This window comes from Anser brachyrhynchus (genome assembly GCF_964034855.1).
Source record: "Anser brachyrhynchus genome assembly, chromosome: 8".
Classification (NCBI taxonomy): Eukaryota; Metazoa; Chordata; class Aves; order Anseriformes; family Anatidae; genus Anser; species Anser brachyrhynchus.
In genome coordinates this window covers 6579229-6605514 of record NC_137702.1, presented here as the reverse complement: position 1 = coordinate 6605514, position 26286 = coordinate 6579229, and the positions used below count along the sequence as shown (strand labels likewise).

General features: G+C 39.6%; 1 protein-coding gene across 3 annotated transcripts in view; it reads left to right on the top strand.

Annotated features, from left to right (window-relative positions):
• Positions 1-2448: 2448 nt before the first annotated feature.
• The window catches only part of ZFYVE9 (zinc finger FYVE-type containing 9), a 59686-nt gene continuing 35848 nt past the window's right edge, over positions 2449-26286 (top strand). Inside the window, exons 1-3 of one of the 3 annotated variants that reach the window (XM_080603270.1) lie at positions 2449-2611; positions 18499-18603; positions 25720-25824. In XM_080603270.1, the coding sequence (XP_080459396.1) occupies positions 25755-25824 (70 nt within the window). In that variant the 5' untranslated portion in view covers positions 2449-2611; positions 18499-18603; positions 25720-25754. Of the gene's footprint in view, positions 2612-2669; positions 3339-18498; positions 18604-25719; positions 25825-26286 lie in introns of those variants that run through there. The other 2 variants (XM_080603271.1, XM_080603272.1) reach the window with 2 other exon arrangements.

Genomic DNA, 26286 nt, shown 5'->3' with positions numbered 1-26286 from the left:
CTACCTTTATGCAGGCTGGAGTCCCCACATCCATACACTGTCCTTTATGACTCTTTCTTGTTATCTTCTCATAAAGAGCTGGGCAAAGATGGTAAAAGACTTAGAAAAGAAGTGGTGGATCAATACAAAATGTCCATGCTATCATCTGGGGTACTATTTAGCACGTTTTTCTTGTCACAACACTGTAGATGCTCACTGACATGAGGCTGATGTACTACAAAGAGCTGAAAATATTTTTTTCAGAGTTTGTACCTATCAGTCTCACTGAATGTGCAAAGTAAATGATCCGTGTCTTACAGGCTTGCTGGGACTTGGGACCAAGATTATTGATTTGGTTTGCACGTAGTTTTTTTTACTATTCATACCCAAATACTTTGTTTGAACACGAGCAGAAGGAGCACAATTGGAAGACAGGAAAGACAGTCTCCCTGTTTTCATCTCAGGCATCTGGCATCACAACTGCCTGGAGCTGCAACTTGAGTTTTGCTGAGTTCCTGCTTCTCCAGATACATCATCTTCATTGGGAACAAGTCATGTGGCATCCAAGATGCACATACATACTGAGAGGGGACAGAGCATGAGACCATGCCTCATCACCTTAACTCGTAGAGATTTTTCCCATCACTTCTAACTCTTTTTTTCCGTGCTTTCATGAGATTGATTTCTTGCAGAACAGCCAATTATGATCTTCAGGTAAAAACACTCAGTGTTCGCTGAATTCCAGTGACAGTTGCATGCAGAGGGATTAAAGCAGATCAAAATTCTGGTAGTGATAGGACTCTGAGACATATGTAGATGGAAAACCTATGCGCTTGCATGCATTTGCCTAGAGGGTATGAAGTGCTATATTGATCATCGTTTAATTTATTTCCTTGTTGTTTGTCAGGCAGATTGCATGTTTAGCAGTCGGAGCTGTTTCATGAGACTTGTTTTGAGGATAGTGATTGTGCACTGGACTGGATGAGAGCTCCTCATCCGTGCTTTACAAGCATGACACCACTAAGGAGACAGCATGATGGGGTTAACCAGGAATGCTTTACGGGAGAAAATAAATTCCATCTCCATTAATATGCTACTACCAGATATGATTGATTAGTATTTTTTATCTCATCAGCTGTTCTCCCATGGATTGATGATTCAGTTGATTGGGAGTATCTTATATTTTCTGCTTGAAAAGCACAAAGTTCTACCAGAATCAATGAATAAACATTAAGTGCTTCCTTCTCATTTCTGGCGGGATGAACTGATGCTCCTAGAGAAATAAGAAATAATGTTACCACCAGGGCTCATTACACCTTATTCAGCGCTGTACATAGGAAGCTAGTGGAGAAGCCTAACTCCTGGAAACTGGCAGCCAGCAAGCGCAAAGACCTGAAAATGTGCTGTTGGTGAACGAAGAGAACACAGAACACAACACCCGCCGTTCCCCCTTGCCGGGGGTGACATGGCGCCCTGAGGCGGCCCTCACAGGCGGTTCCCCCTCAGAGCCCGGCGGGGCGCTTGCCGTGAGCCGTTAACCGTTAGCCACTGACCGTTAGCCGTTAGCGCGCGCCCGGCGAGGCGGCACGCGGCTGAGGCGTTCGTGAGGCGGCGGGGCGAGGCGCCCGGGGGGCGGCAGCCGTGCCTCAGCCCCCGGAGCCCTCCGCCCGGCAGGGGGCGGCTGTAGGCGGCACAGCCGGCCGCGGGAGCCCGGGGCTGGCCGAGACCCGTCCGCCCCTCGCCCCGCGAGCCCCGCAGCGGGTCGCACACGCACACGGGGATGTTTTTCCTTCACAGACGGGCTGCTGGGCGCCTGCAGCCAGGGTAAGGGGAGGAGAGGTGGTTCCTTGCTCCCTCCGTTTAATGAAAGAATCGGCGAGGCTCTGAGTAATGGTTTTGCATATATATCCCTGTCAGCTTGCACTTTTGAGTCAGTTTCTGTGAGGAATGAGTACGGTTTATTTTATTTTTTTCTCCCTCTGGAATCCCGCTTTGCGTGTCTTTGAGCAGGTGGCTCCGTGGCTGTGCCTTTCTCCAGCCGGCTGCGGATGGCCGTGCCCGCGCAGGACACGGCGGCCCTGGCTGTGTGTGGGGGAGAAATTATTTTTCGAAATACGAAAATAAAAAACAGATAAAACACGGACGGCTCCCAGCCAGCCCCTAGGTGCGGCTGGCTGCGGGGCGCCTCGCCGCGAAGCGCCCGGGGGACCGCGGTCCCCCCCGCCTCGCCCTCTCCGGCTGCCTTGCGGTGTGCCCCCGGGTCCCCCCCGGAGCTTGGCCGGGGCTGAGGGGCGGGCAGGCTCCGGCGGTGCCGGGTCACCCCCTCCCGCGGCAGGCGGCGGGGCGGGGGTGCGGCAGGCTCGGCGCTGCCTCCCCGGCGGTGCCGCAGTGCCGTGCGCTGCCTCTGGGGCCGGCCAGGGGGCGCTGGCTGCCGGGAGCTGCGGCGGCCTTGGCCGCGGAGCCAGCGAGCGAGGCCGGCTGGCGGGCGGGGAGGGCGGGCGCCGGCCTCTCTCCAGCGCTCGCAGGGGGCTCTGCGGGGCCCGCCCGGGAGCTGAGCAGCGGCGGCGGCGGAGCGCGGCCCCGGGGGATCCTCCTCGCCATGCAGACCCGGCGGTGCCTGCCGCCTGCCGAGGTGAGTGAGCCCAGCCGAGCCGAGGCGTCCGCCCCCAGGCCCGGGAGGCCGGGGGACCCCTCTCCCCAGGCCCCTGCCGCCCGGAGCGAGGCCCCGCGGGCGGGGAGGGCTCCGCCGCCTCGGCCCGAGCTGCCGCCGCCCCGGCCTGGGGCAGGGGGGCTGCGGGTGCCTCCTCCCCTCCGCCGCCCTTGGCCCCCGCACGCCGCCGAGGGGAGAGGGGCGATCGCCTCTCAGCCCTCCCCGGCCGGTCCTGCGAGCCCCCTCCCCGCTGTTCCCCGCCGTCCTTGGGTGCTGCTCGCCGGGTGCCTGCGCTGGGCGACCCCTTAGCTCCGAGGCTCCTGCAGAAGGGCGAAGAGCCCTCGCCCTGCTCATCGCGGCTCGCAGCCGGAGCCTCCCCGGGACCCCCCGTGTGCCGCCGGGGCAAGGCTCGGCTCGGCTTGCCCCGGAGGGAGCCAGCGGGCAGCCTGGGCTCGCAGCCCGGGGAGGGGAGGAGCCCTGCTTGCATCTGGTGCCCTTTTTATGGCCTGATCTCTGCTCCGGCCCCGGGCGCTGAATGTTACTCGCTCATCGCGATGTGTAACAAGTCACTCCCGCAATGGTGGTAGTGCCGGAGGGGGATGGGGCGAGCGGCGGCATGCGTTTTGTAACATCTCTAATGAGTGCCACTGTGGTCAGATCTCACCCGGGGATTAACCGGCACTTTTGGCGTGTCAGGCTTTTTGCAGAGGTGGGTTAGTTACTTGCTCATAAACGTTACGGTTAGATAGGTGCACATGATGGAGGGTGGCTGAAGGGCTGTTTTCATCTCTTAACCAGGCTGAGAAACAAGTAGCAGATGGGAATTGGGAGACTTTCTGCTTTAGCGTTCACTATCTTGTTTATTTATAGATATTCCTGATTATTTTATGACAAAGCTTTTTATTTATTTTTTTTTTACGCATACTTTCATTCAATTCAGATACTAGAAGTTGACTGAATAAAGAATCTCAAGATCTGGCAGTCTTTGTATTAAGCATGGTTGTATTAGATTAGAATTGCAGAATGACACTGCCCTCAATATTTTGTTTCAGGCCAAATCCAAAACTGGAAGGGGCTCTACATAAACAAATAAAATAAGAAAGACACTCAAATAAAAGCTTTTATTTTTTTGGGGTAGAATTTTATTGCCTAGGTGATGTTTTAAAACATAATTAACTTTTATTAACAAATCACTTTCAATTGCATGGAATGAACCCAGATTTTAGATATACCTCCAGTGGTTGAAACAACATCGAAATCCTTTGTTACCGTATGAAACCAATGGTGTGTTGTTGTTTTTTTATTTGTTTGTTTGGTTTTTAACTTATGGCATGCCATACAGAACTACAAGAACCAGAGAGACAAAAATAAAAGTCTCTTCAGAGGTTTGGAAAATTTGAAATGGAAGCTGAAAAAGGGCCTAAAATCAGGCAAGTCTCCCTCTTATTCAAGCTCTGATCTAAATCTAACAAGCTACATCTTCAGACACATTACGGTGGATTCTGCAGTGGCCTGTTGCTTTACGGTGCCTTCTTTGGTGTGTGAAAAGGGAAGAAAAAACACCCCAAAGCGGCAGTACTGAGTCCTGATATTTGGAGTAGCTTTGAGACAATTATTAGGCTGGGGATTAAATACTTTCAAACACATGTTTTGGGATCTGAGGCCTGGGGCTAAGGCTGACGTGAAATAGAGTGGCTTTTTTAGGTTGGCATAACGTCTGGCTGTGACTGTCTCAGGGAACAAAGGTAGAAACTAAACAAAAAAGCAGTATTAAAACTTGTGGCCAAGGAATGATAAGCTTTTAATGTCTGTTGTGGCCTGTCCTGTGCAAACTTTAGCATAAAAGAGGTTGCTAGTTTTCTGGTTTACAGGTTCTTTGTGAAAAAATTACTTGAAATTATTTTGCAAAAGCTTTGCTGTTGAATAAAAGTTGGCCAGAAAGAAATGTCTCTTGGAATAAATTGTGTATTCATATTTTGTTGATCAGAATAATCTTTTTGATGCATTAAGGTGAGAATCTTTCAAATACGTGTCAGTTTCTTGACAGAAAATAAGATGAGGGATAAAAATTGCATTGCAGTTAGTATGTGTGCTGATGAATCAGGGATCTGATCCAGAACACTGTTGGAAGATACCTGTATATTTATAGACTACTTAGAAATTTTTATGTGAAAATTACTGTGTGTTTTTTTTAATGTGTTCGAGATTAAATTGTCTAAAGAAATTAAGACAGCCTGTTTTAGTGCTCTGTTTGTCATTCCTTGTGAGATTTGAACTTTGGAATGATCAGAAATATGAACTGACATGCTCAGTTTTCCCTCCTGTTGTTTTTGTTATGCGTTGAGAAATGTTTCAGTACAATGACACTAAACAGTTACAATGCTTTTTGTATTGGTAAGAAATGTATAATCAAGGATAAACGGATGAAACTAAGTTAAAGTATGAGGTCTAGGTCGTTGAAACTGCTCTAGAAGTAAGGTTAAAAATAAAACTTCTGTGTTGGCTCTAAGTGTTGGTTACGTCTTGCAGCATTGGGAAGATTATGTCAATTAATGTCAATAGATGGGAAGTTTGAAAAGATATACAAAGAATCCTTCATTTACAGAGTAGTTTCTACTGAAGTGTCTACTCAAATTAGAATTCAGGATACACATTCATATAAATATATTTGGCTAGCAACTGGAGCAAAACATGCTATATTGTTATCCAAAGAATACGTGTTAAAAATTATTCTGAGATAAAGGTAAACAACCAGTATCACTATATATATGATTATTTGATAGATAGAATTATTCTATTTTTACAGACAAATAAAGTATTTTCCTTCTTACTATTTAGTTGTCTGGTTAACAAACCAAAGTCTAACTTTTTTTTTTTTAATTTGGCTGTTGAGATTCCTCGTAAACCTTTCACATTTATAGATTGTAATGCACCCTGTTACATCTTAAAGAGTGTAGTTCCCAGCTGGTGAGGAGCTGAGGAGGAATGAGTGTGAGTGTCCTCGGGTATTAAACTCTGTCATTCCTTTAAATGTTAGTTTCTAGAGAAAATTTTGAAACACTGAAGATCTTGTGACCTAGGATTAATGGAATGTGCACTCAGGGCTTTTGTCTTTGTTTCCTGAATGCGCTTTATGATGTTTTCTCTCTTTTGCATCACACACGTGCTAGGTTTGGGGTATTTAGGAGGAATGTTGCTCTTTAGACTGCCATAGCAGATAGGTGGAATAGGAAGAATACTTATAGGGTAAAGTTTATATGTACTCTTTCACTGAATATTTCCAGTGATGTTTTGCTGTTGTGTTGCTAGAAAAGATAAGTAGAAACGTGTAATATTAATACTTATTTTTCAGAAATAACAGCCATCCTACTAGTCTGTCAGCATGAAATAGACTGAAGATGAATGGTAGAGACAATCTGTAAACGGTCATTTAAACTATTTTAAAGATCTTTATTAGAGTAATTATTAATCTATAAACACGGGTTAAAGGCAAATAGTATGTGGCCAGGAGCTTATGGGTGACAACACTGGGCAGATTGTTCCTTCAGAATTCTTTCTCTAGATCTGCTCAAATGGGGTTTAACTTAAAGAAGTCCAGTCAAATGAATTTTACACAGGCATAGTTCTGTTAGATTAAAAAAAAAAAAAAAAAAGAAAAAAAAGAAAAGAAAAAAGTGATAAACCATGTGAAACAAGTGTGGAGTCACAATCTGTAGATTTTCTGCATTTTAGAAAGTGTGGAGCTAGAGTGCTCTCTGAATAGCTTCTGTGATTCTTTCAGTGTAAGTATAAACTATGGCAATGGTCGTTTTGCCTTAGTTTAATTGTGTTATAAAGATCCATGAGGAGAGCTTAAAGAACCTTTAACATTGTTTTGCTTCTGTGTAAAATTCTGTGCAAAATAATAATATGATATGATTGATATAATAATAATATGATTGATAATAAATATGTCAGTCTGACTATCTTATTTTTGAAGTTTTGGTGTCCATATATTATTTTTTTTCACATATTCTATCCCCAGTGTCTACTGTACATTCGGCAAATGAGAACATGGACTTCAGGCTGGGTTTCTACTTGCACTTTATTTTTTTTTAATTTATTTTGTACTTCTCTCTGTTCTTGAGCAGTAATTACTAACCTGCATATAGAATCATTTTCAGATAATGCTAATGGCTGTACTCTCTATATGCTGCTTCTATGTTGTATATAGAATATATAAATATCTTGTTTACTATATGTTAATATTCCTTATATCCCTGATACTTTGATGGGAAATGAAGCTACGAATCTGCCATATGAGTCTGGGGGAGTCGTGATGGTATCAGTTATTTACGGGAGTATGTTGAGGTTCCAGAAGCGTTCTGGTATGCAATGCTAACATCAGCTTTGTTTTTCTGTCAAGAATTGTATTACATGCTACCACTTTATATTTTTATTTCGATTTTCTATACTACCCCCCCCATGCCTTTTAATATCCATAGGAAGCTTGGTGAGTATTTTTGATGAGATTGATTGCCTAATGAAGTGGAGTAGGACTTGACAAGTGGAAATAACATCACCAGTTAATTTTTCTTACAATTGTTTTGTTAGATTTCTGCTACTGGTTCAGTTCCAGCATAGTAACAGAGATGGAAAGCTTTCTAATGAAGGCTTGAGGCATCAACTGATATTTTTGATAGTGGTGCTGAACCTTGTTTTAGGGTATGGCTTTGTATATAAAACAAAGCAGTAATGTGTCTTCACTAGCGCCTTCCTGTTAGTTAGCGGGGTCGGAGCTGAACTGCTGGTCGCAATAGCTAGAAAAAAGAACTAAAGCCTAATGTAGAAAAAAAGCTGTAGCTGTTTTTTCTTCTATTATCTGTGATGAAAATACTTCTGTGTTGTAGGTTTCACTTTGGTAACTATTTTAGGACTGCTTCCCAGCAATTGATGATTAGTGACAGAGGAATTAGGCATGATAAGAGATGCTGGCAATGTTTTGAGCCTTTGCGTGTGTTGAGAAAATCCCTTGCCCTGTTAAGAGTTAGAAAATAAATGCAGTCTACCAAATTATGACTATTTTTACTGGTAATCTTTCATTATGAGTCTCACTTAATGATTTCTTGTACTTCAGTTTTGCCAGAGAGCATTTGGGGGCCTGCCTAAAAAGGCAAATTATTTAGTATTTATCATAAGTGAGGTGTCATTTTTTTGTTAGTGAAGTGGTAGCTGGGAGGAACTCGTCCTTCCACCTTCCCAGCATACAAAGAATCCGGGGTCATTTCCTACCAGGTGATGATTTGAAGTTAGGCCACATCTATGTCAGAGATTCATGTGTGTTCTTTCAATTACTGAAGTGCCGTAGTCGCCCTAGTGATACTTACTTCAGGATACTTGCAATTTTAAAAATTACTGTGATGTGAAAGTTTTTGTTTACTTCTATGATATACTGAAACTCTTTTATAAATAATAGACCTCGATCTTTATACATGAGCTCCGAGTACACCATTCATATTTCACTCTAAGTTTAAAATTTTATCTGGGGAGGTGGTAGGGTGAAATAAGTTAGAAAATTCACAGGAGATTATCAATGGAGGAACATACGCTGATACATTTCTCTAGAAAATAGTACAGTGAACTTAAAAGGAGTTGGTGATGTTCAGTGCAAGGAGCAGATCAAAGAGCTTTCTAAATCCCATAATAGCTTCTCTATCTGTGAATGACACTGACTATTAGAGGAGCTTTTCTATTTCCAGATTCAGTTTTGTAGTGTCAAAACTCTGCTTTGAACTCAGTATACATGTTGACTTTGCCTGTTTGCACTCAACAAGTGATCTAGATGGTTGATTTAGGATCGCTAAAATGAAGGCCAAGCCATTTGTAACTATGAATTTACAGTAAATAGAAAGTGATGATAAATTAAAGAAGAATTGGCAAATCAGGTGAATATGCATAAGATGTATTGCTTAATGTGTTGGCCAGTCAGATTATTGAAAGTCTGGGAGATGTTATAGAACAAAAATTGCAGATGGTTCCAGATCTGGGATTTTTTTGTTTCTTAGTTATTATCTTCTGTACTGTTATTTCTTATGTTTCTTTTAACCTGGTCAACGACACTGTTCTCTCATTTCTTTCCTTTTCTTCTTCAACATCTTCATGTTGTTGTTGTTGTTCTCAAGCTTTTACTTTTTGGATAGTAGGATTTGAAGAGGAAGGTTTAGGAGTGGTGCCATCAGCAGTAAGCTGTGGGGCTCGGGTTCCGGTGATCTGGATTCCTCCGGTCTGTGCGGTGCCCACACCTCATTCTGATCCTGGGCGTGCCGCGCATCCGGCACCTCCGAGAGGTGCGCTCTGCTGATCCGTCTGGGGGTGACTTGGGTAATCCCTGCCCCTGCTACAAGGCAGAAGAAAAAATGTGTTCCCTCTTCAAGTGCTATGGTTGGGAGCTTTGCATAACAATTTAAACAAAATCAAATTTGTTTTCACACCAGACTGGGAAGTGCAGTGACTAAAGAGGTAGCATATATGTTTTTTCTTCTTGTGTTGTAGAGCAAGAAAGGCAAGTGGGCTTGAAGAACTTGGATCTTACATCTCCATTTGTGTCAGCTCCACTAGTTGTTGAAAAGGGGCAATGTTGACTTGTCTTTTTAGGACATCACAGATCCAGGGAGTACCCTGCCTGATGTCATGCAAGACTGAGGACAGAGAGCTGGGCTTGATGAAGTTGATGCTCAAAAGTGCTTAATGGTTCTTGGGTGGAGTCATTGCAGCGTGCTGGTCCAGTCCTGCAGACTGATAAAGGAACTCCCATCACCCTAGCTGAAGCAGTGCGATTGTAAAACCACATTCATTTCTGATGGCCAGTTCTTTTCGATCTGTAATTCTTCAGAATTTATGTGAGATTTTGTAAGTAACAGGGAAATTCTTTCAAGGTCTGGATGTGGAAAGAACTGTGCTTAATTTTCAATTAGAAGGTAGGTTGAATGAGTTCTGTAGCATAAACTGAATCTGATGTTAGATGTACCCGAGTTCTTTGAGGTGCTTTATTTGTAAGCATATTGTTCTACCATCGTTGGAATGAAAGAAGCTTGTTATTCTGTAGATTGAAATCCTTTTTGCCCCGTAGTATCTCTTCCCTTCCTTCTCCTCTGCAGTAACCCCAGCATTCTCACATAACACCTTAATTCTGTTTTTTCCAGAGCTGTGTGGGTATTGATTGCCCAGCAGGTTGCTGCCAAAAATACATAGAGCAGCTGAGTTCTGCTTGCCTTTCCCTCAGAGAAGAGCCATTTACATTTGTTTTTACAGTGCAGATACTAATTTTCATGAACGATTTTTTTTGGGGGAAAAGACCAGTATAAAAAATTATAAGTGAACAATGTGCTTCCATAATCTTCATTTCCATAGGAAATGAAATAAAAAATACAGTAGTTGATAAGCAGTAGTACAGAGCACTTGCCCAGTACATAAGTCCTCTTCTAATTTGTGTTACTGAGACTGGGAATATTGAGGTTTCTTAACAGGGTGGAGAGGACACATAAATTACGTGTTTAAAATATTCCACTTTAATTATACCCAGTGAACCAGTCAGGTCAATGTAATTTTTTATTCCTTATCTGCACTGTAATGCAGATAAATGAACATTTAATATGAACTGAGATTGCATAAATGGCAAGTTCCCTCTTTGCCTATTAATTTCTTGGGAATATGTTTAGCAGTCTTTTTGAAATTGTATGTTTTTCTGCTGTACAATGGAAATGCATGCTGCTGGGTGCTTCTGAGACTTGTGTTTTGTAACAAAAGACACAGCTAACTCACCTGGAGTTCTCCTGAGGTCAGTGCTTCAGTGCATAGCTCCTCTCTGGGGGCTGGCCGGTTGGATAGCCCTGCAGAGCACGTTACAGGTCATCGTGTTCTGAGGTTGCTTTGTGAGTGGGATCTTGGCTAGTTCATAATGAGTATGGTTTTGATCTTTTATTTGGTGAGTTTAAAAGTTTGCATAAAGCACACTTGGTAGGTTATACTATTATCAGATTGCTTTAAATAGCATATATGTTGAAATAGCCACTTAACTGGAACATCAAATTGCATTGATTGTAAGGATTTCTTACTGTATTTTTCTCTAAATGACGAAGATTGAATAAAAACTCCGTATACTTCATGTATTGTGCTGTTCTTCAATTCTTTTATTAATGTAACTTAATGTCATTACTGTAGCGTCAGTCTACCTACATACTTTCGCACTTTCAAGAAATTATATTAGACTACTGCCATAATATCCTTTATATTGTATTTACCCTAGTTTTAGTTAATGTCACCTGTAAAATACGTTTTAACCTATCATGGATGTTTGTGCATAGATTTTTTATTTTTATTTTTGTATACTCCTTCAGAATGAACCTGGGTGTTGTTATGATGAGGATTAAAACTTGTTTCTTGACATTGGTGGGCAATAGATATGTGTATATTTAGTGTCTTTGCTCCCTCATTCTTCTCCTGTAATGCACTTCGTAGTTGTATTCCTTTTCTTTTACCATTAAGCTTCATTTCTGTACAGCTGGCTCGTAGATGCGGTTGTACCATCTACTTTGAGGAAATGCAAAAAGTGGCACTCCTGTATTTAATGAAACTTTTCTGAACCTGGGATTTCAAACATGGATCCCTGAGGGAAGCAGGTGGCTGTGCTGATCCTGGGTGTTGGACACCTGGTGTTGTATACGTCCAAGTTGTATTCCACACTGCAGATGGCTGAGGGCTTTAACTGGATTCCTGAAGGTGCCATGACATCAATAAATGATGACAAGGATAGGTAGAAGGCAGGATGACAGGTACAATGATATCTTACGTTTTGACTGTTATTTTGGCCATGTTTTTTCTACATTTTTGATAGATATTTTTTCTAAAGACTTTCATTTATGTCACCACTGATACTGGGTTTGTTCCAACCATTCCTAGCAGTGAGGAATGAGCCTGCATGGTTAATAAGGGCATTAACAACTGCTTTATACCAGTGGATCTGAACAGTGAGGTTGAAACGTGGGGTTTCTCATTTCTTATGTCAGAGAAGGAAGGGAGCATGGGTAAGGGGGAAAGAAAAAGAAAATGGTTGCAGGAAGAAGTGAGTGAGGAAGGAATGTGTTTGAGGGGGGAAAACAAGATGAACAGACAAAGAGAATGGAACACAAGAATATAGTAGTATAGTCTGAAAGGGAGAGAGAGAAAAGAGTGGCATGTGCAGAATGAACAGCCTTACCAGTGGGCAGAGGAAGTGGCCAAGGTACCTTTTTTCTGGGTTGTCTGAATAATGTTGCATCTGAGTTTTTGGAGGATTTGGAGACATTGGAGCTCCAAAAGATTTCTGGAAAGAATGTTTTGACTCATTAATAATGAATGCTTTCTGAAATTCTGTTTTGTATCTGTTAAGCCTTTATTTCCTTTGACTACAATGTTACAGAATTATGGGCACTTAGTTTTATAACTAAAACTTTTCTGAGTCTAATGTACATTTTGAGCAAATGTCCTGGTTGGTATATTGCACCACTGGAGCAAGGAAAAAAAGCTTTAACGTGAATATGAATGCAGGACACTCACCAGTTCTGTTGGTTAGCATCTAGTCCCTTCAGCACTGTTAAAAGGATGTTAATGGACCTCAGCGTAAATGAGAATCATGCTCAGAAATAGCAGTGCAGCCAGTTTCAGTACACACTGTTGCCATGGTTGTGCCGAGGTGTATGGAGTGAGTTACTCGTTACAAATGACTTGAGACGTAATGCACGGTGAGCATCAGCAGGGTATGTAGGTCCTGATCGTAAACATGTGGGAATGAACTTTTCGACATCTCACAAGACAGGAATAGTTCACAATGTGTTAGTGTTTGTCTGTGTGTGTCTGTATATATGCATATATAGCAGGTTAATCTCAGCGTGATATAAATAGGTCAGTACAATTGGAGAAATAAATTGCTAGTAGGAATTAAAAGTTACTTCTTTTGAGATAATTTCGGGTTGAAGGGAGTGTGAGAGAAACATTCATAGATCTCTGAATCTATTTTCAGACACATGGTGATCCAGCTCTGCAAAACACAGGATTTGGGAAATAATAACTGCTTGCTGCCTCTAACAATGCTATTTCCTATTAAAAGAGTATATGGGAAAGATTATAGAAAGCTGTCGTTACATAGCTATCAAATGAATAAAGATGACTACAGCAGCATTGGAAAGAGGATATATCCAGCCGTGTTGATAAAGGTAGCTTTAGTAGCAGATTGACTGATGTTCAGTAAAAAGTGCCAGTAGACTTTCAGGCTGCTTTTCTGTACAGACTGCCCTTTCTCTAAAGAGCAGCTGAGTGCATAAATTGTGTTGCTTCTAGCAGCTTCTCTCCCCAGTGGGCACAACTCAGAATTGATGGGCTAGGAAATGGTAGCAAAGCGGTTTCCCTCTGCCCGCTGTCCTTTTTATCTGTCCCATTCTGGTTGTGTGGCAATTCTGGCTTTTATTATCAGATACAGATCTTGCTAACGGCACCTGCAAGTATGGGTCCCCTGAGGTTTTATAAAAAGGACAGTTCCTTGGCGTTTAATTAGTGATTCTAGGCAACCTTAGTCAGTTTTTCCCATATTGCCCAAACCTAAGAAATATCTGGAAAAAAAATCTGTGTGTCTGGGATTTGTTCTTGCTTCTACCCTACATTAGAAAGAAGGAGAAACTTATAAACTGTTACAACACAGGATTAATCTGCTCTGAGATGCATAGCATGTAACTTTAAATAATTTTACTCTTCAAATCTTTTAAGCTTTAACTTCTAGTAGTCGAAGCGTTGTTTCTCAAATACAGAAACATCTCAAATCTTTGAATAAAAGCTACATGTCCATGACAGTCTTCAAGTGTTTTTAAAAAGCACATTGTAGAATTGAAAACATTACGTGGAATCCATGCACAAATGAAGAAACATGGCTTCATATTAATTAATGTTTAATACATTGTGAGTGGATTCTTTGTGGTTTACAATATTTTAAACTTAGAGTTGTGTAAAGCAGCGTGGACAACATAGGTATATAAGACACTACATTTTGAATTAAGCTGTATGAGCATGTAAGTTTGGGAAAGGATTTTCTCTTTTACCTAACCACTCCTCTGGAAAAAAATGCATTGAAGGCAGCGCTGCGGTGTAAACCTAGCTATTTGTTCTTTAAGAGAGCCAGTTGTGGATACTTTTCGAGCCAGTCAAAAGTAGTTATATAAGGAGGACATGTGGTTCTTGTCTCCAGGTGCTGACGGCCCGGCCTCTGTAGTGTGCTGAGAAAGTATGGGCTTTTTGGCAAGACTGGTTTTTGTGTCAAGAAAATAAATCAATTTCTTTCTTCTTGAAATAGTAAAAAAAAAAGTAGGAAATTGACTTTATATTCTACTGTAAGGTCTTATAAAGCAGGTGTCCTTCTCCGTTGGGTTGCTTTCTCTTATTTACTGAAGGACAAAGGTTGGGAAGGTTGCTGCAATTTTTCTTGTCTCCCTGTTACTTTTGACTGTGATACTTTCTGCAAGGCTTCTTTGAAGTTGCTGCTCTTTTGACTGCCTTACTGCTGCTCTGGCATGCGTGAATGTCTCCTTACGGAAACTTGGCTGGAGACAAAAGTGAAAATAATAGCTTTAAAATGGCACAGGGAAAAGTAAAGGGAAAAAATGCAAACATTAGTGAAATAATTAGAGAAACTGTGTTCTGCTTTAGGCGTCATCCATCTCTATTTGTGGAATTGATTGGAAAAAAAAAGACAAACCAATGCAACACTGAAATAGTTTATCTTTTGTCAGCATTTGTGGGTAGAAAGCTGGTACAAAGTGTTGTGTTCCACCAAAATAGCCTGCCATGCCCTAATCTACTCTTGGGTTAATTTGCATTGAATAGGAGGAACGTCAGGGAATTATGGTAAATAAAACAAGCGATACTTGGTCATCATGGTTTTTTGGTGCAGGAAAAGGGTAAGCAGAGACTGTCTTGTTTATATTTGTTATATCTCACCTCTTGCTGCTGTTTTTAGTATTTCTTATTAAATGGATGTAAGACAAGCTTTGATGGAATTTTTCAATCCTGAAATGTTTCTTAGACAAGGTATTTTTGAAAAATCCTGTTGCTATTTTCTGAGTCTCCATTAATAAATAAGTTTTTTTTTTTTTTGGTCACATTTCATGGCTGCTGGTTTCATTTATTAAGAGAACAATTCATGTTGAAATGTTTAATTTGTGGCCCAATCTGAAGCCCTCGCCATTGCAGGCATTTTCCTGCGTGTGAACCAGATAGTGCTAATGCTGGCTCACAAACAATTCATAACGCCTGCCCTTCTTGTGTTTGGCACCCACGAGAGAACAGCCCTATACTGTCTCTGTGCAGAATGAATAGATGTTTGAGAGTTGATGAAGTTCAGAAAGATAACTGCACTGGAGAATGAAGCTTGCTTTCATTCATTTAGCGTGGACATGCACTGTCCATACGGGCGCTGTTGTGACAGCGTGTCCTGAGACTGGTCTGAGGGCTGCTTTGAGGGAGGAGCTTTCCTAGGTAATAATTTGTCTTTCTACTTACATTAATTCTTAACAAGTAATACAAACACATATTCATGTGAAACTTGACTAAAAGTTGCTGCTTCATTTGAGAGAAGGAACTGTTATGAAGTGCCAAACTGTTGGGCGCAAGGTACCTTGCCATTATTCCAAACATTTTAGCGCTTGAGTGAGGAAGAAACCGCACCTTTTCCATGAGTGAGGACTTAGTTTTCAGATTAACTGATCAGATGATTAAAATAATTCATACTCTGTAATTGATGTGTCCCTGCTACCTGTTTTCACTCTTGTTTAACATTACCACTTTCCTGTTAATGTAAGCCCCTGCTATGGTATTTGTTTCTTGTTGTGGTTTTTATTCTCGCAGCGTTTGGGACCTGAATATGCCCGCTGTACGTTGTGTCCTGAATCTCCCATCTCATCATTCCAGAGTGTAGACAAGTAGGAAGTTCAGATTCCAGCGTTGAAATCTGGGTTTGCATTTAAGATAATGCCTTATTTGACTAATCTTGCAACAATAAAGTGCCTTAAAATGGCTGCAGATGTATTCCTGCCTACTCAGACATCTTCTCACTGGTAGCACATTATAGAGGAGCTGTAGTGTAGTTAAGAGTTGGATCCTTGCCAGTAGATGGAAGCATTTTTTAGCATCTCTTCATGCTTGGAGCTTTGTATTTTTTTACATAGTATTGAAATTGCTGCTTTTTCAGTCTCTTTCCATTTATTGTAAGCTATTCCAATTTGTGTTAGTTCAGATTCCTTCCATTTGGTATTGTAAACATTTTTTGCATTCTTTTTTGTGGAAGATATTTCTAATCTTATATTTTTAGAGCTCTTTTCTTCTATTCTTCATCCTCTTTTTATTCTAGGCACGTCCCTGCTTGTCAAATTTCTCTTCAATTTCTGTTTTGCTTTTGCAGTAATTGGCAGACACCCTCCTGGAGCTCCTGAGGGAAATCATACATGTAGGGTTATAACCAAAGCAGCACCTGAGTGATATCACTGTAGGGCAGGAGACAGAGTTCAGCCAACCATCAGCACGAGAGATAAGAAACTGAGAAATGCTCAAAGTAAGCAAACTGGAACAGCAGAGACACTGGGCCTCCTTCTTTTAGAATCTTATGTTCAATAGGAACACAGTTTTTAGGTGGAAATTTGTGTTTTATTTTCTTTTTTTAAAGTGTGATGGATTCATTTTCTAGCAGTGTGTATGAAAAGCCTGATAATCACTAGGTTTTGCACTGTTGTGAGTATTCTTGGCTCTCCTTTGTAGTTATTCTTTTTGTCCTTGGTTCCGTTTTAATATATATCTCTTATGTTAACTTCTTATTGGAAAGAGAACTTGACGTTGTTGTCAGCTTATGGTTAATTTTTTCATGGAACCCAAACGTTACAATTTACTTTTTAAAAAAAAAAAAAATGCTTTGTGTATAAATATGGAACATTTGTATCTGTAAGCATGCTTTGATTTTATGCGTTGATCTTTGTGAGGAGAAACGGCTGCTGAGAGTAAATGTTGAACTGTAAACAGAAAGCTCTAGGACCTCCAGGTAATACTTCAAAGCTTTCTTCAGAAACTGGTAACAGTTGATAGAAAGCGTTCATCTGTGTTACGGGTAACAAAGTTATATGGGAAGAATGGAACAAGGAAGGTGGATCGGAATAAAAGCAAGGAATAGCAAAGCTGTACCGTTGCCCTGAGGACCGCCTGCCTCGTCGGCTTGTTGGCTTAGGGCACCGCTAACAGCACAGCACGGTTCAGCTGCGGGTTGCTGGGTCTGATCCATTCCTGGTTGGTAAGGATGGAAGTTTGTGGTTAATGTATGACTGACTGCTTAGCGGGAAATATGTTTGATGTTCCTGACCCAGTTGACAGGCCTCATCATAAATCACAAACAGAATTGTCATTAATTGATCCATCTTTTTAAAGGGGTCATGGAAACAGAATCATTTTCCTCCATCTACAGGCCAGGAGGGAACATGGTATGGTGATGATATAAGTAGCCCTGCCATATGTATTTCACATCCCTTTAAAAAAACTCACAATTCTGAAGCCTTTCAGTGGAATTACATGTTCTCAGACCTTCATTTTTGTATGCATATTAAATCCATCTGAAGAACCTTGTAATACAATAATTGATACTATTTCCCAAATATCAAAAATTCATCTTAGCTTGTAGACGTTGAAATATACATGGCATCAGAAATTTACTTCGCATGCAGGTACGGTTCTGTTGGCTTGTAAAGCTGTGTGATTTTTTTCTGAGTGGGAAACAGTACTACTAAGAAAGCTGCTGTTCAGTTCATTAGTTTCCTGGAATTATTACTGTAGCTTATTTCTGAAAAGAATAATAAACAACTCTGGAAAAGTTGTAGTATAACACTGAATACTGCTTTCATGCATGGAAAACTGATTTTTTTCAGCTCTGTTTATTTTGTTGGAGTTTTAAGATTTATTTATTTTTTCTAACATGCTGCTGCTTTATCAGAGCACTAGTAAATGTTTCAACTACCTAACAGGTCGAATACCAGCACCAGCAAAGCTTAAAACACAAACTTATCTCAGTCAGTCCTTGTTCTTGTTTGGTTGTTTGTCATAAATAGCCTTTTTTTTTCTTTGTTCGTGGTTGTGTTGGATTCTTGAGCTGTATTGACTATTAGGAAAATGAGCACCAAACCTAGAGAAATGCTCTAGTTAGGAGAACAAAGTACTTTCTTCTGAAGACTCTTGTCTGCCTTGGTCATCCCTGCTATGAAAGGTTGATGCCATGGTGTTTTTTAAGATAATAAGTGTTTTGGAAGTGAAGGGAGTCTAGGATTGTAGGAGGAATAATTTGAAGACAAAAACAGTTGTTTAGTTATAACAGAATCAGTGGGAAGTTGATAAATGCAGTTTACAGAATTCAGAGGGCCGTGAATTTTTCTAGAGTATCAAAGCTACTAGCTTTTTATTTTTGGAAGGCCTATTGTAGTGTAGTATAATTAACTTCAGAGACTAGTTTTATAAATTAAGCGCTACAGTCAAGGTCACTGGGGATACAAGGGCAGTTGGAATTGTTGTCTCACTCTGGGTTTACAATTAAATGAAGAATAATTGTCAATAGGTAGCAATGTGTTTTTTATTAGCAGCCTTTTTCATCAGAATATTGGAGTGCAATAGTGACACAGTGCATAGATCCCTGAATTAAAAGCTGCAAATATAATGTAGATCATTTAAAGGCTTGCAGCATTTACCAAATGTGCCTGTGTTAGCAGCAGTCATGCATTGAAAAAACCTGGTTTGTGGCAGAATTACCAGTTATAAAATGCATGTTTATATTTTCTTTTTAGGATCAAGTAGAACACACTGATTCAGCAGAACTGGCTGGTTGTGCTGCAGTCATCATGAGTAGGCACAGGGTCATTCGTTTCTTAACATATGTATAGGAGAAAAAGGTAAGAGGCAAGTTCTGCTTTAGAATGTACTGATTCAGCGGTGTTTACGTGAAATGCATGTGTTCTTATGTATGCCTATGGATGTATAGTTCTGTGCACACCCATATACATGTACATTATCTCGTGTACAAGATGATGGAGTATTTTTAGCATTTTGGGATCTTGTTCTTTACTGAGAGTAATTGCCTTGTTTTAGAGCAGAGATGTGTCTTGTTTTCTTTGGGGGTGGGAAGTGGGCAAAGTCTTTCTTCCTCAGTCTGTGCTGTAGGCAGATCTCATCAGTTAAAAATACAGCTATTGCTGAACTCTCTCAGCAAGCTGTTCATTACAATAGAGGTCCTTGACTTTCTACTCCCAGGGGCAAATAATATAAACGTCATTAAAGGGAGCTGCAAAAATATGTGGACATTGTTTCCTGGGGTTGAAGAAAGTCCTCAGGAGCATTAGATCTAACAAATTAGTTTGCCCAGTTGATACGCAGTTCTGTGTTGCTACACTATGAGAAGATGACATTTTCTGGACTCAGAAACTCAGGATGAATGAGCAATGTTTGTTTTCAGTCTGGTCATGCCCCTTGTGACTTTCATATTAGGAGTCTTATATATTTTTGTTGAGTGCTATTATAAACTATTTCAGTAGTTTGTTTAGTAAGAGTTTACTGAAACATGTATATTTAGAGTTTTATATTGAAGCAGAATAGTATGCAGACAAGGCAGCATGATAGGAAGTCCTGAATTCTTATCCTGCTTCTTTATATACTCCCTGATTTGTAGGCCTTTTCTATGAGGCTGATAGTTACATTATTACTTTGTGGCACATTTTTTATTATAGAGTGTTAGTGTGATCATGTGCTGGTTGTGTGTTCTTAGATTTAAGAAAATTGAAAGTCTGTCAGTTCCAGTGGTGAAAAATTCTTGGGGGTAATGTGGGAGGTCCAGAGCAGATCATGAGTAATCTAATTCCTCATTGTAGAGACCAAAGCAAATATGAGTCTTGCCACTTTGCAGATATAACACAAGGCCTATTTATTTGTACGCATCCTTTCCCAAGAAGAAGCAGGCATGCAGGACATCTGAGCTGTCTTGAGAGGCAGCCTCCAAGGTTAAACCTGTTCAGAATACCAAGTAATATTAAGGAAGATTTTTGTGTCCCTTCCTTCTGTCTCCCTCCCTCCCCAGTAATCAGTTAAAGTTTGTTTTATGTCTAGATGCTCAGATGGCAAGGATAGTAGTTCTGGATGTATTTCTGACAAACATTCTGGTATGTGCACCTTTATATTTAGACGTTAAGGGAGGGTAGAGCATATAAGCTTGATAAAATGTAAGTGCTTAAGTTTTACAGATTAAGAAGATAAGCCTTATGCTGTTGTATGAAGAAATTGATAAGTAAAACAGACTTTCTGGATTATGCATTATCTGTGATCCAACAGGAGCTTGAAGATAATCTGACTGACAGATGGCATATTCCCATTGGCTTTTTGCTGTGAAAGACAGGAGATGACTCTGCAATGGGTGAAAATTGATCTAGGGTTCTGGCCTTACTGTGCAATGGGTGGTAGCCATTATATTTTCTTTTTTGGGATACAAAATTAAAATATTCTGCTACTTAGCATTTTTTGCCTATAATTTGTCTTTTCTGCCAGATCCATGGAGGACTTTGAACTGTGTTTTTGAAACCTCATCTTGTGGTTTTCACAGGATTGGTGATTTATGTCTTCTTTTGCTTGCACTGGCACAATATCCTCTTCTTCATATTGTTCATATATACCAATTTAGGAAGTGTCTCGTTTTTGGCAGCATGTGGCTAAAATCACCATTGAACTTTCTTCCCAATTTGCTCATGTCTTCATATTCACCTTTCCAGAGTTTGAGTTGTGTGTTTGCTCCTCAGCTCCTCTCCATGCCATGGCCTGGGATAGTTGAGCAATAATATTTCATATACTGTAAACGATCCTTTAAAAATGTAATTTCAGCCTTTATACTAGGAGAAAGTTTGGGACTAGAATAATGCCAAACCTGGTCCAAACTTTTATAGTAGTACCAGTTAGTTACAATTAAAGTTTCCAAAGATCTGTAAAGGAATAAGTTTGGTTTTATTTATGTTAGATAGTAAAAATATTTAAAATAAATTCTAAACCATGGAGACAATAGCTACCAGATTATTGTAGTGTGCTGTGTTAGAGCATTTTGTGTTATCTCTTTTGATCTTGAGTTGCTTGGCTGTGCAGACTTGAAGTATTACCTCTTAAACTGGCAAATATTTGAGTTGCTGAAAATGCATTGGTCAAGAAGCATTGCAGGTATCTTAGGAACATAAGTCCTTGTCCTCCTTTTCTGTCAGTAAGAGGGCAGTAAGGACTTCTGTGGGTTTGGCAATGTTTTTGTTTTTTTTTTTTTACTCTTGGACAGAAACTCAGGAAAAGTGTGTGTGTGGGGGGGAATGTTCTTTTATATAAAAATAATAATTTTAAATGTTAGACGTGAGGATTTGCAGCTGGCCTTTTCTGAGAAATACCTACTTGCATAGACAAGGAGATCTCATTTAGAGTGGCTGTCAGCTTAGTGACTGTGAGCTTAAAAATAAAAGATTCTCTATATATCCTGGCACATCAGTAAGTGAAATAACAATAATGATATAAAAAGTCTCTTCTCTCCGGTTTGGATTATGAGCATCCATCAGTCTGGATTTTGGCTCATTGCATACTTATGCACTAGCATTTGAACTTCAGAATTCCTATGGTTACATATCATAGAATCATAGAACAGCTCGGGCTGGAAGGCGCCTTAAAAATCACCCAGTTCCAACCCCCTGCCACGGGCAGGGATGCCATCCACTAGGTCAGGTTGCCCAGGGCCTCATCCAACCTGTATTTGTTTACATGTGGTTCTCTTTATTTAGAATTCTTAAAAGTAAAGTATAGAAAAAATCCCTCTATCCTACTGGACCAAAGTTAAACTCACAAATATTAGATGATTCATTCTTAGATAGTACATATTTTAATAAGATAATAATTTCACAGAGTTGTTACGAAGTATTAACTACGTTGGGATTGTAAGGGAGTGGGGATAAAATTCTAAGTCTTGTTTATAGTATGCCTTGTTGTTAGACATGGTTTCCTAAGTCTGAATACTTGTATTTTTAATGGTACAAAATCACAATATAAAATTTAAAAGCCAAACCTTGACTAAAATAAATCAAAATAGTAACATTTATTGCAAGCTTCTGACGTTGCTCTTTGTAACCAAAGAGCACAGTCAGAAGCTCGCAATAAATGGTATAATCTTGTTGATTTGTATGACAAGCAACAACCAGCTAATATAGGACTAGATTTAGGAAATGCTAGGGCAAATATGACTTAGATTCTACTTGCTCCAGTGTACATGGATTTGAGTTGGTTCTAAATTTCATCAGGCTTTCAGTCAGGTTTCAAATTTGGCTGAATTTTGGATGAATTTGGATGAATTTTTCTAAGTGTCTAAAAGCTACACAAAGTCAAAATGTAGTGGTTCAAAGCTACTTAAAAGCATGTTTTGACCAACTGTATAGTCAGCATAGCATTCCCTCCCCATCAGCTTGCTTGTCACTAATCATTATCTTCCCTAAAATAAACAAAACAAAAATATCACTGCTTGTAGCCTGTTTCTTTGGGGTCACCACTACTACAGTTTGTGTTTATGGCCAAGTAAATGAGTGGATGCCCTTTTTGACAATGCAAGTGCATGGAAATCAGAGGGCAGTGGTTTCAGACAGTGGCACAGTTTAACTCTGTGGAACACAAAGAATTTTGTGTGATACTTTTCAGTTTTGCTTCCACTGACAAATATTCTTTGCATCATTAACCTTAGTAGTGGGCCTTTGCTAGACTGGAGTATTATCATTATAATGTAAATTAAGTCCATTATAAGTGGATGTGAAATGATACTGTGTTTAGTACAAAAGGGTCTTACTATGGTGCATTAAATTAGGTTGATGATTAGAAATCTGAATGGAAGAAAAAAATCAAGTGAAATATTCTTTGGGGCAGATTCTAATTAACTTTTCAGTACTTGGTATTCACAGAGCTAGTAACGATGCTTCCATCAAGGTATTGAAATGAGTCAGAGGGAAAGGTGTAAGAGAACCTCCAAACTCTTGCAATTTGGTTGTAGTTTAAATGAGTTTAGTATTTGTATGTCTAAGGAGAAATATCTGCTTTTTAATGTTACTTTGGTTTAATTATGTAGTAAATGTAATTGTTTTAGTGCTATGACAGATTTTTAATACTGTGACTTGGTGGGCAGGTTGGATAGCTCAGGAAGACCTTACAATAGGTGTCTAAGCGATCAAAGAGTACACCCTGTCAGAGTTAGAGGTCAGATCCTGGCTTTGCATTCTTCAGGAAAGCAAGTATATTGGAGAATGTAAAAGGTTGAGCTTTTTTTGAAATACGGCCTTTGATCGTTGTGCCTATCTTCTCCAATGCTTATGTTATAATACATGCACCTGTGTACAACAGGTGATATGGCTAATCATCTAGATACTTGTCTTGCAAAAGGAGTTAATCTTAAATTATAGAAAAGAGGGCAAATCTGGGAGTTTGTAAGGTAATAACTCTTTTATCTATGAACTACTTTGCAGATAGTCTTTTTTTTTTTTTAGATGATACTTCTTGCGATTTCTAGGTTGCCATTACACTATTTTTTAAAAAAGCTGGCTGTCTGCATATATCTTTAAAGTGTAATTTAATCTGGTTACATCACATAGTGATGTATTTACATTGTAACATGATGTCCTATTAAAAACACCACATGGCAAATTTGAGGTCAACCTAAAAAATTTGAACTAAGCGTTTAGTGATATTTTATTGCACGAGTTTTTTGAACTAACAACCTAATCCTAGCTGTTGCCCACAATAACACAAACCTGTATTTAGTGTTGTAATTGAAGATCTTGGTTGATATTTCCCTCAAATCCAGATACTATAAGGATAACATTAAAGTAATCTCTACTTTTAAATTGGAGAGTTCCCCTGACTTGTTTCTTGTGCCGTATCTCCAGTGTAAAGGAGCAGGTTTTTAGTTGAGCTGGAGTCTAGCTGTCAGGTCTAACACTGTTTCTTGCTGTAAAACAAGGTTCTCACCCTCTCCTCCTCCATTTCTGTATTTCACAACATTGAAAGCCAGCTCTGAAGAGAATAAGGCTGTTTTGGATGATGTTCAGAGAACAGATCAAATCGAGGTCGCTCTTTATGGTATATAGGTTATGGCACACATTTTGCAGTGAAAATGTCTTCGCTGGTAGTGAGTGTTTTCAAGAAATGAATCGTGGTGTCTTGTTGCTGTAAGCCTCCAGTAGCGAGAAGACCATGTTCCTACTATTAGGACAAAAATGGTATTTATTATGTGGAGTGTAGAAGGTTACTTAAAGGCTTAGATTTTTTCTTTTTCATTTTTCACTGTTGTCTTCCTTTCTAGCCTGTGAGTATTATCTTTTGATGAGAGTACTTACTTCTGTGCTCTTTGCTACGTTTCTGGTGCCTGCCTATCATGGAAACAAGGATATTAAGGCAGGCATTTTAAGAGCTAGCATAATTCAAGTAACACCTGTGTACTCCTTTAACAACTTTACAAGCATGAATCTTGAAGCATCTCTGGGAAATGAGGAGTGAAACAGAGTACTGCAAGCCTAGTAAACATTAAAAGAACAGAAGCACAGAGAGTTTAGGCTACTTGTTCAAAGCCACATGAGCTACTCAGTGGTAGCTTGAAATCAAAAGCTGGATCTTCAAATTGTTACGTAGCTGACTTTGTAGTTTTCTGGATGACATTATTTTCTGAATGATGTTGGAGCAGTTTTGCACTTACCGTTATGGTGATCCTTATGGTTAGACATTAACCATAGTGCAAGGAGAGTTGCACTGGCATCATCATTTTGACTTTTAAAATGTCTTAAAGGCTGTTGCTGGCTTTGACTTCCGTTTAAATGCTCAGGTGGGGGTCAGTGTTTTCCTTGATTGTAAGAAGCTGAGGCAATGAGGGCAAATGCATATGACTGGCTTTGATGTTTTCAGTGCAACAGTTTAATATTAGCTTTGCTAATATTAATAGTTTAATATTAGCTTCGCTCATTGGTTACCGTAGCAGTGCTTTGGTAACTACTGACAAAAACTCCTCCTCTTCCCTTCCTCCATGTTCATTGTGGTGGAAAGAAAATCTCAGTGGTCTAAATAATACTGAAAATTGCGTTGATATATAATGAAAATAAAAGCTTGAGATATGAGAAAAATTACACTTTTCCTATGTAGGTTGCATTTTACAGATCCTAAGCTAACATTGCATAAGAAAGAACTACATGGCTTTCATTTTTGTTACATTGCCCTGAAGAGAAGTTTCTAAATATGGAATTTCTAAATCACGGAATTCAATTTGATGTGCTACTTGTTTATATTATTCTCCTAAATCTTGGGGAAAAACAACAACATCCAACCAACCTTAATCTTGGCCTCTCGAAAAGACCTGTCACTAACTGGAAAATGCACTAAGGGAGGCATAGGGACAGATGTGTGCAGTGTTTTGTAAGTTCTGCAGTGTGGAATGCATTCTGCTTTGAACTGACACAGTTGCAAGCTCAGTTTGGTTATTTTTTATTTGTCTGATAAGGATATTTTCTTTTCCACTAACAGCAATAAGAGCTGTTATAAATTTCTATTCTTCTAACAGCATGGAAGAATGAACCTGCATTACTCAAATGTTGCTGCAGACACCTGATTCACATCAACACATCTACATTGTGTGTGGCAGGATTTTTAAAAACATACTCTTACAAATGTTTGCAAATGTTACAAACTTAAAAAGAAATCTGGATTTTGCTTAAATGTTAACATTTTAAAAATACTTTTATAAACTTGGAGATGATATTAAAATCCAAAGCAAGTTTGGGGAGATTGTTAGTTTGAATTAAGCAAGTTTGATCACACAAATATTTTTATTAACTGAAAATACGTATGCTTTATGAATGTAATATATTTAAAATTTGATTTACAGGTGACTTCTTTTCCCCTTAAATCAGAGTAATATGTAGTGGAACACTGCTGACTTGAAGTGTAGATATCTGATTGTGATTTGTTCTGTTTGACAGGTTCAGACAAGAATCTGGTGGTCTTTCCCTGACAAATGGAGAACTACTTCCAAGCAGAGGCATATAACCTCGATAAGGTTTTAGATGAATTTGAGCAAAACGAAGGTGAGTCCTTGTGAACAAAATCATAGGTTCGTGATGTTCTATAGGGGATGGCACTGAAAAGGGAAAGATCTATGATACAATTTTTGGTTTTGAATTGCAAATTCAGCTCAGAATTTGTAAAACAAACAAACAACAACAACAAAAAACACACAAAAAAACCCCACACCACAAAACCAAGAAAAAAATCACACTGTTAATATAATATATATATAATAATATATAATATATTAATTCATATAGTGTGTCTTCAGTGTTTGTTAGTAGTATTCTTTTCTGCTTCCATTCATTTTGTTTACTTGTTTAAAAATCTGTTTCTCACTCTTTTCATAAAAAGTCTTCCGTAGAGAAGACTTCTCTTTTTAAAGAAAGGCTTTGTGGAGCTCTCAGTGACAATATTTTTTAATGACTACTTTTAAACAAATGAAACAAAACATGTTTATTTTGCAGCTTTTGAAGTTTTGG